Source organism: Ranitomeya imitator, chromosome 1 (assembly GCF_032444005.1).
Source record: "Ranitomeya imitator isolate aRanImi1 chromosome 1, aRanImi1.pri, whole genome shotgun sequence".
In the NCBI taxonomy this organism is placed as follows: domain Eukaryota; kingdom Metazoa; phylum Chordata; class Amphibia; order Anura; family Dendrobatidae; genus Ranitomeya; species Ranitomeya imitator.
Genome location: NC_091282.1, coordinates 1082192337 through 1082204023, shown reverse-complemented (window position 1 = coordinate 1082204023; position 11687 = coordinate 1082192337). Strand labels below are relative to the sequence as shown.

The 11687-nt window shown below is 43.2% G+C and overlaps 1 protein-coding gene across 1 annotated transcript in view; it reads right to left on the bottom strand.

Annotated features, from left to right (window-relative positions):
* Positions 1-9526: 9526 nt before the first annotated feature.
* SAP30 (Sin3A associated protein 30) overlaps positions 9527-11687 on the bottom strand; it is a 35814-nt gene continuing 33653 nt past the window's right edge. The window contains exon 4 of the mRNA XM_069744239.1: positions 9527-9829. Within this exon, the coding sequence (XP_069600340.1) occupies positions 9707-9829 (123 nt within the window). The 3' untranslated portion in view covers positions 9527-9706. The remainder of the gene's footprint in view (positions 9830-11687) is intronic.

The window sequence follows — 11687 nt, the reverse complement described above, 5'->3', positions numbered from 1 at the left end:
AATGCTGTAGATAAGCCCCCGATATAATCTGGAAGATGAGAAAAAAAGGTTAGATTATACTCACCCAGGGGCGGTCCCGCTGTGGTCCAGTCCGGGGCCTCCCATCTTCTAAGGCTACTTTCACACTTGCGTTTTTTGCAATCCGTTATTTTGGGCAAAAAACGGATCCTGCAAATGTGCCCGCAGGATGCGTTTTTTGCCCATAGACTTGTATTAGCGACGGATCATGACGGATGGCCACACGTCGGACCCGTCGTGTTTTGGCAGACCGTCGTCACAAAAAAAGTTCAATATAACGTTTTTTTTTGTCCGTCGGGTCCGCCATTTTCTACCGCGCATGCGAGGCCGATACTCCGCCCCCTCCTCCCCAGACTTCAGAATGGGCAGCGGATGCCTTTGTCATTTTATGAGGTTATAACTCTGGAATGCTTTAACAGATCCCGCTGATTCAGAGACTGTTTTTTCGAGACATATTGTACTTCATGTTAGTGGTAACATTTCTTCGATATTACTTGCGATTATTTATGAAAAAAAACAGAAATATGGCGAAAATTTTTAAAATTTTGCAATTTTCAAAACTTATTTTTATGCCCTTAAATCAGAAAGATATGTCACAAAAAGTAGTTAATAAATAACATTTCCCACATGTCTACTTTACATCAGCACAATTCTGGAAACAAAATTTTTTTTGTTAGGAAGTTATAAGGGTTAAAAGTTGACCAGCAATTTCTCATTTTTAAAACACCATTTTTTTTAGGGACCACATCACATTTGAAGTCATTTTGAGGGGTCTATATGATAGAAAATAACCAAGTGTGACACCATTCTAAAAACTGCACCCCTCAAGGTGCTCAAAACCACATTCAAGAAGTTTATTAACCCTTTACGTGCTTCATAGGAACTGAAACAATGTGGAAGGAAAAAATGAACATTTAACTTTTTTTTTGCAAACATTTTACTTCAGAACCATTTTTTTTTCACAAGTGTAAAAACAGAAATTTAATCATAAATTTTGTTGTGCAATTTCTCCTGAATACGCCGATACCCCATATGTGAGGGTAAACCACTGTTTGGGCGCATCGCAGAGCTTGGAAGAGAAGGAGCGCCGTTTGACTTTTTCAATGCAGAATTGGCTGGAATTGAGATCGGACGCCATTTCGCGTTTGGAGAGCCCCTGATGTGCCTAAGCAGTGGAAACCCCCCAAAAGTGACACCATTTTGGAAACTAGACCCCTTAAGGAACTTATCTAGATGTGTGGTGAGCACTTTAAACCCCCAAGTGCTTCACAGAAGTTTATAACGTAGAGCCGTGAAAATAAAAAATCAAATTTTTTCTGCAAAAATGATATTTTTGCCCCAAAATTTTTATTTTCACAAGGGTAACAGGAGAAATTAGACCACAAAAGTTGTTGTGCAATTTCTCCTAAGTACGTCGATACCCAATATGTGGGGGTAAACCACTGTTTGGGCGCACCGCAGAGCTTGGAAGAGGAGTGCCGTTTTACTCTTTCATTGTAGAATTAGCTGGAATTCATGTGCCTAAACAGTAGAAACCCCCCACAAGTGACCCCATTTTGGAAACTAGACCCCTTAAGAAACTTATCTAGATGTGTGGCGAGCACTTTAAACCCCCAAGTGCTTCACAGAAATTTATAAAGTAGAGCCGTGAAAATAAAAAATAATTTTTTTCCCTCAAAAATGATTTTTTAGCCTGCAATTGTTTATTTTCTCAAGGGTAGCAGGAGACATTGGACCCCAATATCTGTTGACCAGTTTGTCCTGAGTATGCCGATACCCCGTATGTGGGGGTGGGGGGGCACTGTTTGGGCACCCATCGGGGCTCGGAAGGGAAGCAGTGATGTTTTGGAATGCAGACTTTGATGGAATGGTCTGCGGGTGTCATGTTGCATTTGCAGAGCTCCTGATGTATCTAAACAATAGAAACCACCCACAAGTGACCCCATTTTGGAAACTAGACCCCCCCAAAGAGCTTATCTAGATGTGTGGTGAGCACTATGAACCCCCAACTGCTTCATAGACGTTTATAATGTAGAGCCATGAAAATAAAAAAAAAAATCAAATTTTTTCCACAAAAATGATCTTTTCACCCCCAAATTTTTACTTTCACAAGGGTAACAGGAGAAGTCAGACCCCAAAATTTATTGTGCAATTTATGCTGAGTAGACTGATACCCCATATGTGGGGGGGGACCACTGTTTGGGCGCACGGCAGAGCTCTGAAGGGAAGGAGCGCCGTTTTGGAATGCAGACTTTGATAGAATGGTCTGTGGGCGTTATGTTGCGTTTGCAGAGCCCCTGATGTACCTAAACAGTAAAAAAAAACACAAGTGACCCCATTTTGGAAGCTAGACCCCCCAAGGAACTTATCTAGATGTGTGGTGAGAACTTTGAATGCCCAAGTGCTTCACAGAAGTTTATAATGCAGAGTCGTGAAAATAAAAAATATTTTTTTTTCCACAAAAAAGATTTTGTAGCCCCCAAGTTTTTATTTTCACAAGGGTAACAGGAGAAATTGGACCCCAAAAGTTGTTGTCCAATTTATCCCGAGTACGCTGATGCCCCATATGTAGGGGTAAACCACTGTTTGGGCGCACGGCAGAGCTCAGAAGGGAGGGAGCACCATTTTACTTTTTGAGCGCAAAATTGGCTGTCATGTTTGGAGACCCCCTGATGTACCTAAACAGTGGAAACCCCCCAATTCTAACTCCAACCCTAACACCAACACACCCTTAACCCTAATTCCAACCCGATCATAATCCTAATCACAACCCTAACGATAATCACAACCCTAATCTCAACCCTAATCAAAACCCTAAATCCAACACACCCCTAATCCTAATCTCAACTTTAACCTCAAACCTAACCCCAATCCACCCCTAACCCTAATCCCAAACGTAACCCTAATGCCAACCCTAACCCTAATCCAAACCCTAACCCCAACTGTAACCCTAACTTTAGCCGCAACCTTAGCCCTAACTTTAGCCCCAACCCTAGCCCTAACTTTAGCCCCAACTCCAACCCTAGCCCTAACTTTAGCCCCAACCCTAACCATAAATTTATCCGCAACCCTAACCCTAACTTTAGCCCCAACCCTAACCCTAAGGCTACTTTCACACTTGCGTCGTGTGGCATCCGTCGCAATCCGTCGTTTTGGACAAAAAACAGATTCTGCAAATGTGCACACAGGATACGTTTTTTGCCCATAGACTTGTATTGCCGATGGATCGCGACGGATGGCCACATCTCGCGTCTGTCGTGCACTGGATCCGTTGTGTTTTGGCAGACCGTCGTCACAAAAAAAGTTCAATGTTACTTTTTTGTACGTTGCGTCCGCCATTTCTGATCGCGCATGTGTGGCCGTAACTCCGCCCTCTCCTCCCCAGGAAATAGACTGGGCAGCGGATGCGTTGAAAAACTACATCCGCTGCCCACGTTGTGCACAATTTTCACGTGAATCGGGCCGACGCATTGCGACGGCCCCGTACCGACGCAAGTGTGAAAGAAGCCTAACCCTAACCCCTAAATTTAGCCCCAACCCTAAATTTAGCCCCAACTCCTCTCGCTGCCGGTCGGCAGATCATGGCGGGCGCACTGCGCATGCGCCCGCCATTTTCTTACCAGATGAAGAAGCCGGGGACACCGGTAAGTATAACAGGTTTCCCGAATCCCCCTATTTCTCTGTCCTCTGATGTGCAATCACATCAGAGAACAGATAATGACATCGCTTTTTTTTTTTGCGGCCGCCGGTAAACAGTTAATTACCGGCGATCGCAAAACAGGCAGCAGAGACGCCAAAGATCTTTCGGGTACCAGCCGGCGCACTGCACATGCGCCCGCCATTTTTTGGCCGGAACAAGATGGCGGCGACCCCAATTTCTCTGTCCTCTGATGTGCGATCACATCGGATGACAGAGAAATTAAATGGAAAATCGCATTTTTTTTTTTGGGGGGGGGGGGGGGTTTGCGACTTCCGGTAAACAGTAAATTACCGGCGATCACAACCCGGGGGTCGGTAAAAACCCCCCGAATCATGTTCTCTGGGGTCTCGGCTACCCCCAGCAACCAAGACCCCAGAGAAAATGTGACTCTGGGGGGCGTTCTTCACTTTCTCCACAGCGCCGTTAATTAACGGCACTGTGGTTTAAGTACCCTTAACTGCCACTGTTAAAAGGTGTATTGTCGGTCGTTAAGGGGTTAAGATGACGTCCTCTTCTTGTATTCACGCTGCGGCTCCGGTACAGGCATACTTTGCCTGCCCTGTTGAGGGCAGAGCAAAGTACTGCAGTGCGCAGGCGCCGGGAAAGGTCAGAGAGCCGCAGCTTGAAGACAAGAGGACGTCATCCTATGAAGATGGGAGGACACGGACTGGACTGCGACGCCCATCGGATCGCCCACCCAGGTGAGTATAATCTAACCTCTTTTTCTCATCTTTCAGGTTACATCGGGGGGCTTATCTACAGCATTACAGAATGCTGTAGATAAGCTCCTGATGCCGGTGGGCTTAGCTCACATTACTATCCAAGTTAAAGGTGTGTAATATCATGAATAATACACACAGACAGTGCCATTGCTTATATCATTAACCCCTTAGTGACCACCAATACATCTGTTTACTGACCTCACATATTGGACAATAGCATCACCCGACTGATGAAAATGCAGCAGCTGTCCACTGTATACTATAGCTGACAACTTGTTGCATCAGCCTTGAATGGTTTGACCACCAACCATGGCTTTTTAACCCCTTAGATGCTGTTGTCAATATTGACTGGCATCTAAATGGTTAACAGAATGTGGTGGGCTCCGTCTTAACCCCATCAGCACCCTGAGATCTTCATTGTGTGGTCCTGATGTTTGCTATGGCAATTCAAGGCCAAGTAAGGTAACGCTCACATTAGCGTTATGCTAGTTTGCATCGGGTTTGCGTCGGGCGACGCAGCGGCGACGCATGCGTCATGCGCCCCTATATTTAACATGGGGGACGCATGCGTTTTTGTTTGTTGCGTTGTGCGTCGCATGCGTCTTTTTTGCCGCAAGCGTCGGACCAAGAAAACGCAACAAGTTGCATTTTTCTTGCGTCCAAATTTCGGCAAAAAACGACGCATGCGTCGCAAAACGCAGCGTTTTTGCGTGCGTTGCGTCGCCGACGCAGCGGCGCACAACGCGAATGTGAACGTAGCCTAACGGTGTTGAAGTCTGCCAGCTATAGCGGCGTGTTCAGAAGTTAGCAACATTTAGGTGATGAAAATAACATTTTTCCTTCTTGTCATGTCACTTTGCATTCACTCCCGAAAAGCAAGAGAATGAATGGTAAACTACCTGAGAGCAGTTCTGAATACGTTGAGGGGTGCCGTTTTTAAAATCTCACTTTTGGGGTTTACGGCGTATACGGTAGGTCTGCCAAAGTCACTACAAAACTGAATAGGATTCCAAAATAAGTAAGTTTTGTAAATTTACTTGAAATATTGCTGCTACAATATTAAACCTTCTAACATCCTAACAAAATAAAAAGATATTTTAAAAATGATGCTGGTGTATAGCAGACATGAGGGAAATGTTATTCAATGACTACTTTATGTGGTTTGACTGTCTGGATTAAAGGGATAATCATTCAAAGTTTGAAAATTGCAAACTTTTTGAATAACTTCTGGTATTTTTAAAAATAAATGCAGAAAATAGACACACATTTACCATTAACATAAAGTACAATATGTCACGAAACAAAACAAACTCAAAATCAATGAGATCTCTTGAAGCATTCCAGCGTTATTACAACATAAAGTGATACTGGTCAGATTTGAAAAATGTTGCCCGGTCACTAAGGGGTTGATAACGGTAATAATAGCAGGGATGTCGGTATAATATAGGCAATACTGTTTTCTTACCTTGTAGATTGTACCCATAATACCACAATGGTATCACTGTAATCACTGTAACATGACAGGTTTTGTAATGTGTGAAAAGAGTGAACTAAGAAAAAAAATGTCAATGCACTCAACCGTAACGGTGAAATATTCATCGGGAGCAAGTATTTTATATGTTTATTAAAGCCATCTTAGTATTATACATTCAGGATGATCCAGAGATTTTAGGTCACTAACATTAATCAGTACATGCCAACAATATTTATAGGACAAAAAACCCCAGGAAAGGAAAGTGCAATTTCTAACGGCTATATCAAGATAGGAGTCTGTGCAACCGATAGCATTAACACATACTACACAAGAAATGTAACTCTAAACTACTGAACGCATATTTAGTCAGGACAGGATAAGGGCGCAGTCAGACGGCCGTATAACATGGACAACGATCCCATCACAAAGCTCGGACTGGCCGGCATAGAAACACAAGCTGTCACGCTCGGGAAGGAGAGCCGCCGGCCAGTCCGAGCTTTGTGATGGGATCGTGGTCAGAGTTAAATGACTGCATCCTAAAGGTAGTAAAACGATCAGCTCTACGTGAGAAAGTGCAGCTTTGACAGCAAAGGTCTTTATGGGATAGCTTCCTCATTAGCAGGTGTGGTGAACACCCAGCTTCCCACACTGTATTCTCCTAGAGAAATAAATTAACAAAGAATTCAGAATCACAGAAACACATTTTAGGATTTTTTTGCACGGGAAAGTGCAGTTAGATTGTGTAATCAAAAAAATGGCGGTAGTCCAATATTCTGTCCCAACTTCTTTTTAAAATCAGATTGCAGAATTTAAAAAAAAAAGGTTTAGAAAGCATATGTGCACACAATGGCCCCGATTCATCAAAGTTTTGATGCCACAATTCTGGCATAAAAAGGTTTGAAAAGTTACATTTTTGCCCAATGCAGAATTGTGTAGACAAGTTTGTGCCTTACGGCATAGTTTTTGCCCAGCTTCGGCAAAATGGGCACAGGCTGAGTAGGACAACGGCACGGCTTGGGACCATGGTGGCAGATGGGGTTAATTACGCAACAAAGCTTACTCCAGTTCCCAACTCGAGTAAGACTGACATGTGCACACAGAGGTGCACGCCACTTTGCGCCCCCGCCTAATTCATAGAGAGGCATTCACCTTTTAACGAATAACGCTCCCTTTATAACACCTGGCACGAAAAAAGCTGGTCTTGATGATTTGGGACCGATGTCTAAATTCAGATGGCAGTGATGCCACAGTTTTGTTTGTTTTTTTAAAAAGACAGGACGCGTGTACAGCAATGTTGTTTTTTACTTAGCTGTGCGTTATGAACCTTGCTGCAGCGGTTTTTCAGGATTGCAGGCGTTATGTGCGCATGCCCTAAAGTGATCTCTTACTTAGTAATGCATCGTATGCAATGATTCTCTACAAATAACAAATAATTTATCCCAAAGTGTGCGTGGGTATGTGCTCACTTTAGTCGGCCGTATTTGTGCAGACCGAATAGCCACTTTAAATAAAGCACAAGGTATAGTTACCCCGCATCACAACTTACGAAATGGAGATTGAACATGAACTGAAACAACCGCGATTGCAATCAGGTATTATCCAATATTGTTGTAGTGCAGATTAGATAAAGAAATCAGACACCAGAAAACGAAGGGCAATATCATCACAACACAAATATCAATAGGAATTGACTATTGTGACAAACGAATTTACAGCAGCCCTCCTCCACCCTGACACTGAAAATTGACCATACAATTGTACCGACCTGGTGCCTTCCCTTTTCTTTGTCTGCCGACACCATGGTCCAGCTCCTCCTGCATCCAAGGTGACCGTGGCAGTGACCTAAGGAGCGTAGCGGAAAGTCTGGGCCATACTTTCAATGCCTCATCTGTGTTATCGGCGCGTGGCTCAGGCTTACCACTGCATCAGCCATGCTGGAGGCACAACAGGAACGTAGATCTCGGCAGAGGAGACAGTGAGATGCCTTCAAAGAGCACCAGGTAGACTGACTGCACGTGACAAATGTATAGTCACTTTTCAGAGCCTGGGCTATTCTATATAAGACATACAGGCTCTATTTGCCTTCCAGTCAATGTTTATACTGTTTTAATGCATCCCAATTGAAAAAGGAAGCCATTTTTTTCCCAAACTCTCAAATAGTTTTGTGTCTACAGCTATTACTCAGGGCTTTTTGTACCCAGATAAAAAACAAAGCCGGTGTTCTCTATTTCTAGTTACGGTACCTTCTATCTGTTCCCAACTACTGGAACCTACCAAAGACATGGAAATGATCGTACAGCCAGGGGCCGATAGCTGCTGCCCCAAAACTCCCCCAAATAAGAATCTCTGCTTGGTTGAAGGGGAAATTAGCATATGAGGCTCCCTTAAGTTTAAAAGCCAATGTCTCCACAGTGGAGCAGAGAAATAAAAAAGATGTTAACTCAGCTCTTCAGCCCTCTAAAGGTACCGTGACACTTAGCGACGCTGCAGCGATACCGACAACGATCCGGATCGCTGCAGCGTCGCTGTTTGGTCGCTGGAGAGCTGTCACACAGACCGCTCTCCAGCGACCAACGATGCCGGTAACCAGGGTAAACATCGGGTAACTAAGCGCAGGGCCGCGCTTAGTAACCCGATGTTTACCCTGGTTACCATCCTAAAAGTAAAAAAAAACAAACACCACATACTTACCTACCGCTGTCTGTCCTCCAGCGCTGTGCTCTGCACTCCTCCTGTACTGTCTGTGTGAGTACAGCGGCCGGAAAGCAGAGCGGTGACGTCACCGCTCTGCTTTCCGGCTGACCGACGCTCACAGTCAGTACAGGAGGAGAGCAGAGCACAGCGCCGGGGACAGACAGCGGTAGGTAAGTATGTAGTGTTTGTTTTTTTTTTACTTTTAGGATGGTAACCAGGGTAAACATCGGGTTACTAAGCGTGGCCCTGCGCTTAGTTACCCGATGTTTACCCTGGTTACCAGTGAAGACATCGCTGAATCGGTGTCACACACGCCGATTCAGCGATGTCTGCGGGGAGTCCAGCGACCAAATAAAGTTCTGGACTTTCTTCCCCGACCAGCGACAGCACAGCAGGGGCCTGATCGCTGCTGCCTGTCACACTGGACGATATCGCTAGCGAGGACGCTGCAACGTCACGGATCGCTAACGATATCGTCTAGTGTGACGGTACCTTTAGACAGGGTAGCCAGTAAAGTGATAAAAGGTCTTCTTTAAAGATCAGAGCAAGTATAGTACTTTATATGTCTGCAGAGCGGTGTGGGGGCACTGTCCATTTATAGTATTTCCATATGAATAGGGATATGCTCATATACACTTATTGAAAAGTAAATACTTCTCCTCACCGGGCCCCATACCCCAATCGTTGGGATTATATTATAACACAGAGTGCATTGTCAACTATGTGATCTGCTACTTTAGCCACATTTATAAAAATTAAAAAAAACTGTAAAACCACATTAAATATATGTCAAGCAGCAACGTTTCTAATTCACTAAATACAATTTCTTAAATACAAATCAAACATGAAAATGGGCAAAGGTTTTATAACATGAATTCAAAATTATTGCAGTGTAAGATCTTACTAGTCAATGCCAAAATACACATCCCTACAGATTAGGATTGGGAAGCAAAGGCAAATCTCTGATGTTACAGCAATTATGGTTTCCACGGACTTCACTAAAAGACCATTGAACTTTATTTACAAGTGTCCTTCTTTTCCAAGGCTTGTATAGATCTCCTGAACTGCAAATGTCCATAAAACATGAATGTGCCATCTCTAATGGAGACCTCCGTCAGACTTGTGATCCGATTTGTTTTTTTCATTCTTGACTGAGCAGATGAAATAGGTCAGTGTGTCCTTTTCATTCACTGGGAGCGTTCTGAAATGACCACCAATGATCTAGGAAGAATGAAATCAACAATCACTAGCATTATAGGTTTATCAAGACTTTGTATTGCAGAAAAAAGTCACAGCTGGATGCATCTAACCCCATCATGGCAGCGATTTTTATTTTTTTCAATTTCATTTTTTCTTCCTAGAGCCATATTTATATTTTTTTTCCATGGACTGACATAGCCATACAAGGACATGTTACTATATTAAGGAGCTGAAAAATAAAAATTCACAAAAGGGGTGAAATAGTAATAAAACTCAATTTTTGCAATTGGTATATATGTTTTATTTTTATTGGCGTAAACTTTGAAGTAAAGATGAGCTACCGATATATACTGCATCGGATTAAAAAAGACGCACCTCATATTTTGATTAAAAAAAAATAGGATAAAAACTTTTTTTTTAATAAAATGGCTTCTGACAATCCATGCATCTTATTGTTTACCAGGGTGGTGGCTGTGGTGAAACGGGGTCCCAGGGTTGCTGCTGGCCGAGGCAGGAGTGGTGCGATGCTGTGGATCCCAGACTGGAAGAAAGGGGTGTTCGGATGTGTGAAGCTGCGGGTGTTCAGTGTTGCGGGGGCTCCGCCGACATTTTGTGAAAGAACAGAGCCACCGTACTTCCACGGTTTACTTTGCGGTGGGTCTCCGGGAAAATGGCTGCCGGGGGCGACGCATGCGCAGATGGACATTTAGATTGTGAGCCCCATCGGGGACAGTGATGATAATGTGTGCAAACTGTAAAGCGCTGCGGAATATGTTAGCGCTATATAAAAATAAAGATTATTATTATTATATGGAGATATTGAAACGGAGATTTTCATCTCCCGAGATCTTGGTGCCAAGCTCTTCACCTATGCATGCGCAGCCATTTTCCCAGACTCCACCGCAATGTAAACCATGGAAGTGCGGGGGTCCTGGGCTTTCACAAAATGTCGGCAGGGCCCCACACTACCGAATACCCGTAGTGTCGCACCGTCAAAACCCCCTCATCCCAGCCTGCAGCAACGCGCCACTCTTGCCTCCTCCAGCAGCGACCCTGGGACTTTGCTCCACCGCAGCCGGTAAGGTATATTCAAATTATAAGACGCACCCCCATTTTCCCCAAAAAATTTGGGGGAAAAAAGTGCGTCTTCTAATCTAAAAAAATACGGTATAATTTTTCAGTATGATTACAGCAATACCACATTTGTATAGTTTTTAATTACATTTTGGTGCTTGAAAAAAAAAAAGTCTTTGTAAAAAATAAAATAAATAAATAAATGCAATAAAATATTGGCTTGTGTTGCCTTTTTTCTGAGACCCATAACTTTTTTATTTTTCTGGAAATTAAGGGTAGGTTCACACAGGGCGTTTTTACTGCTTTTTTATGCTAATTTTCAGCTGCTTTTTACAGTACCAGCAAAGCCTATGAGATTTCAGAAATCTCATGCACACACAATCGTTTTTTGTTTGATCAGTATTTTGTGCTTTGCTGCGTTTTTTCACCCATTGACTTGAATGGATGTTGGGGAAAAAACGCAGCAAAACGCAGGTATCATTATTTGCTGAGTTTTTGCAACTGAAAATCCAAGGACATTAGCAAAAACATCCTGTGTGAACTTACCCAAAACTGTGAGAACTTGTTTTTTTGTGTTACGGTCCGATCTTTTTTATTGATAGCATCTTAGGGTACGCAAGATATTTTCCTTGCTATGTATTGCACTTTTTTTGGCGAGGTGACAAAAAAACAGCAATTCTGGCATTTCAATTTCTTTCCCCTTTACAGCATTTACATTATAGAATAACTTTATAGATGGGATTTTGGCAATACCAGTTTAAATTTTAAATTGGATTTTTTATTTTTTTTTGCATTAATTTTAAAA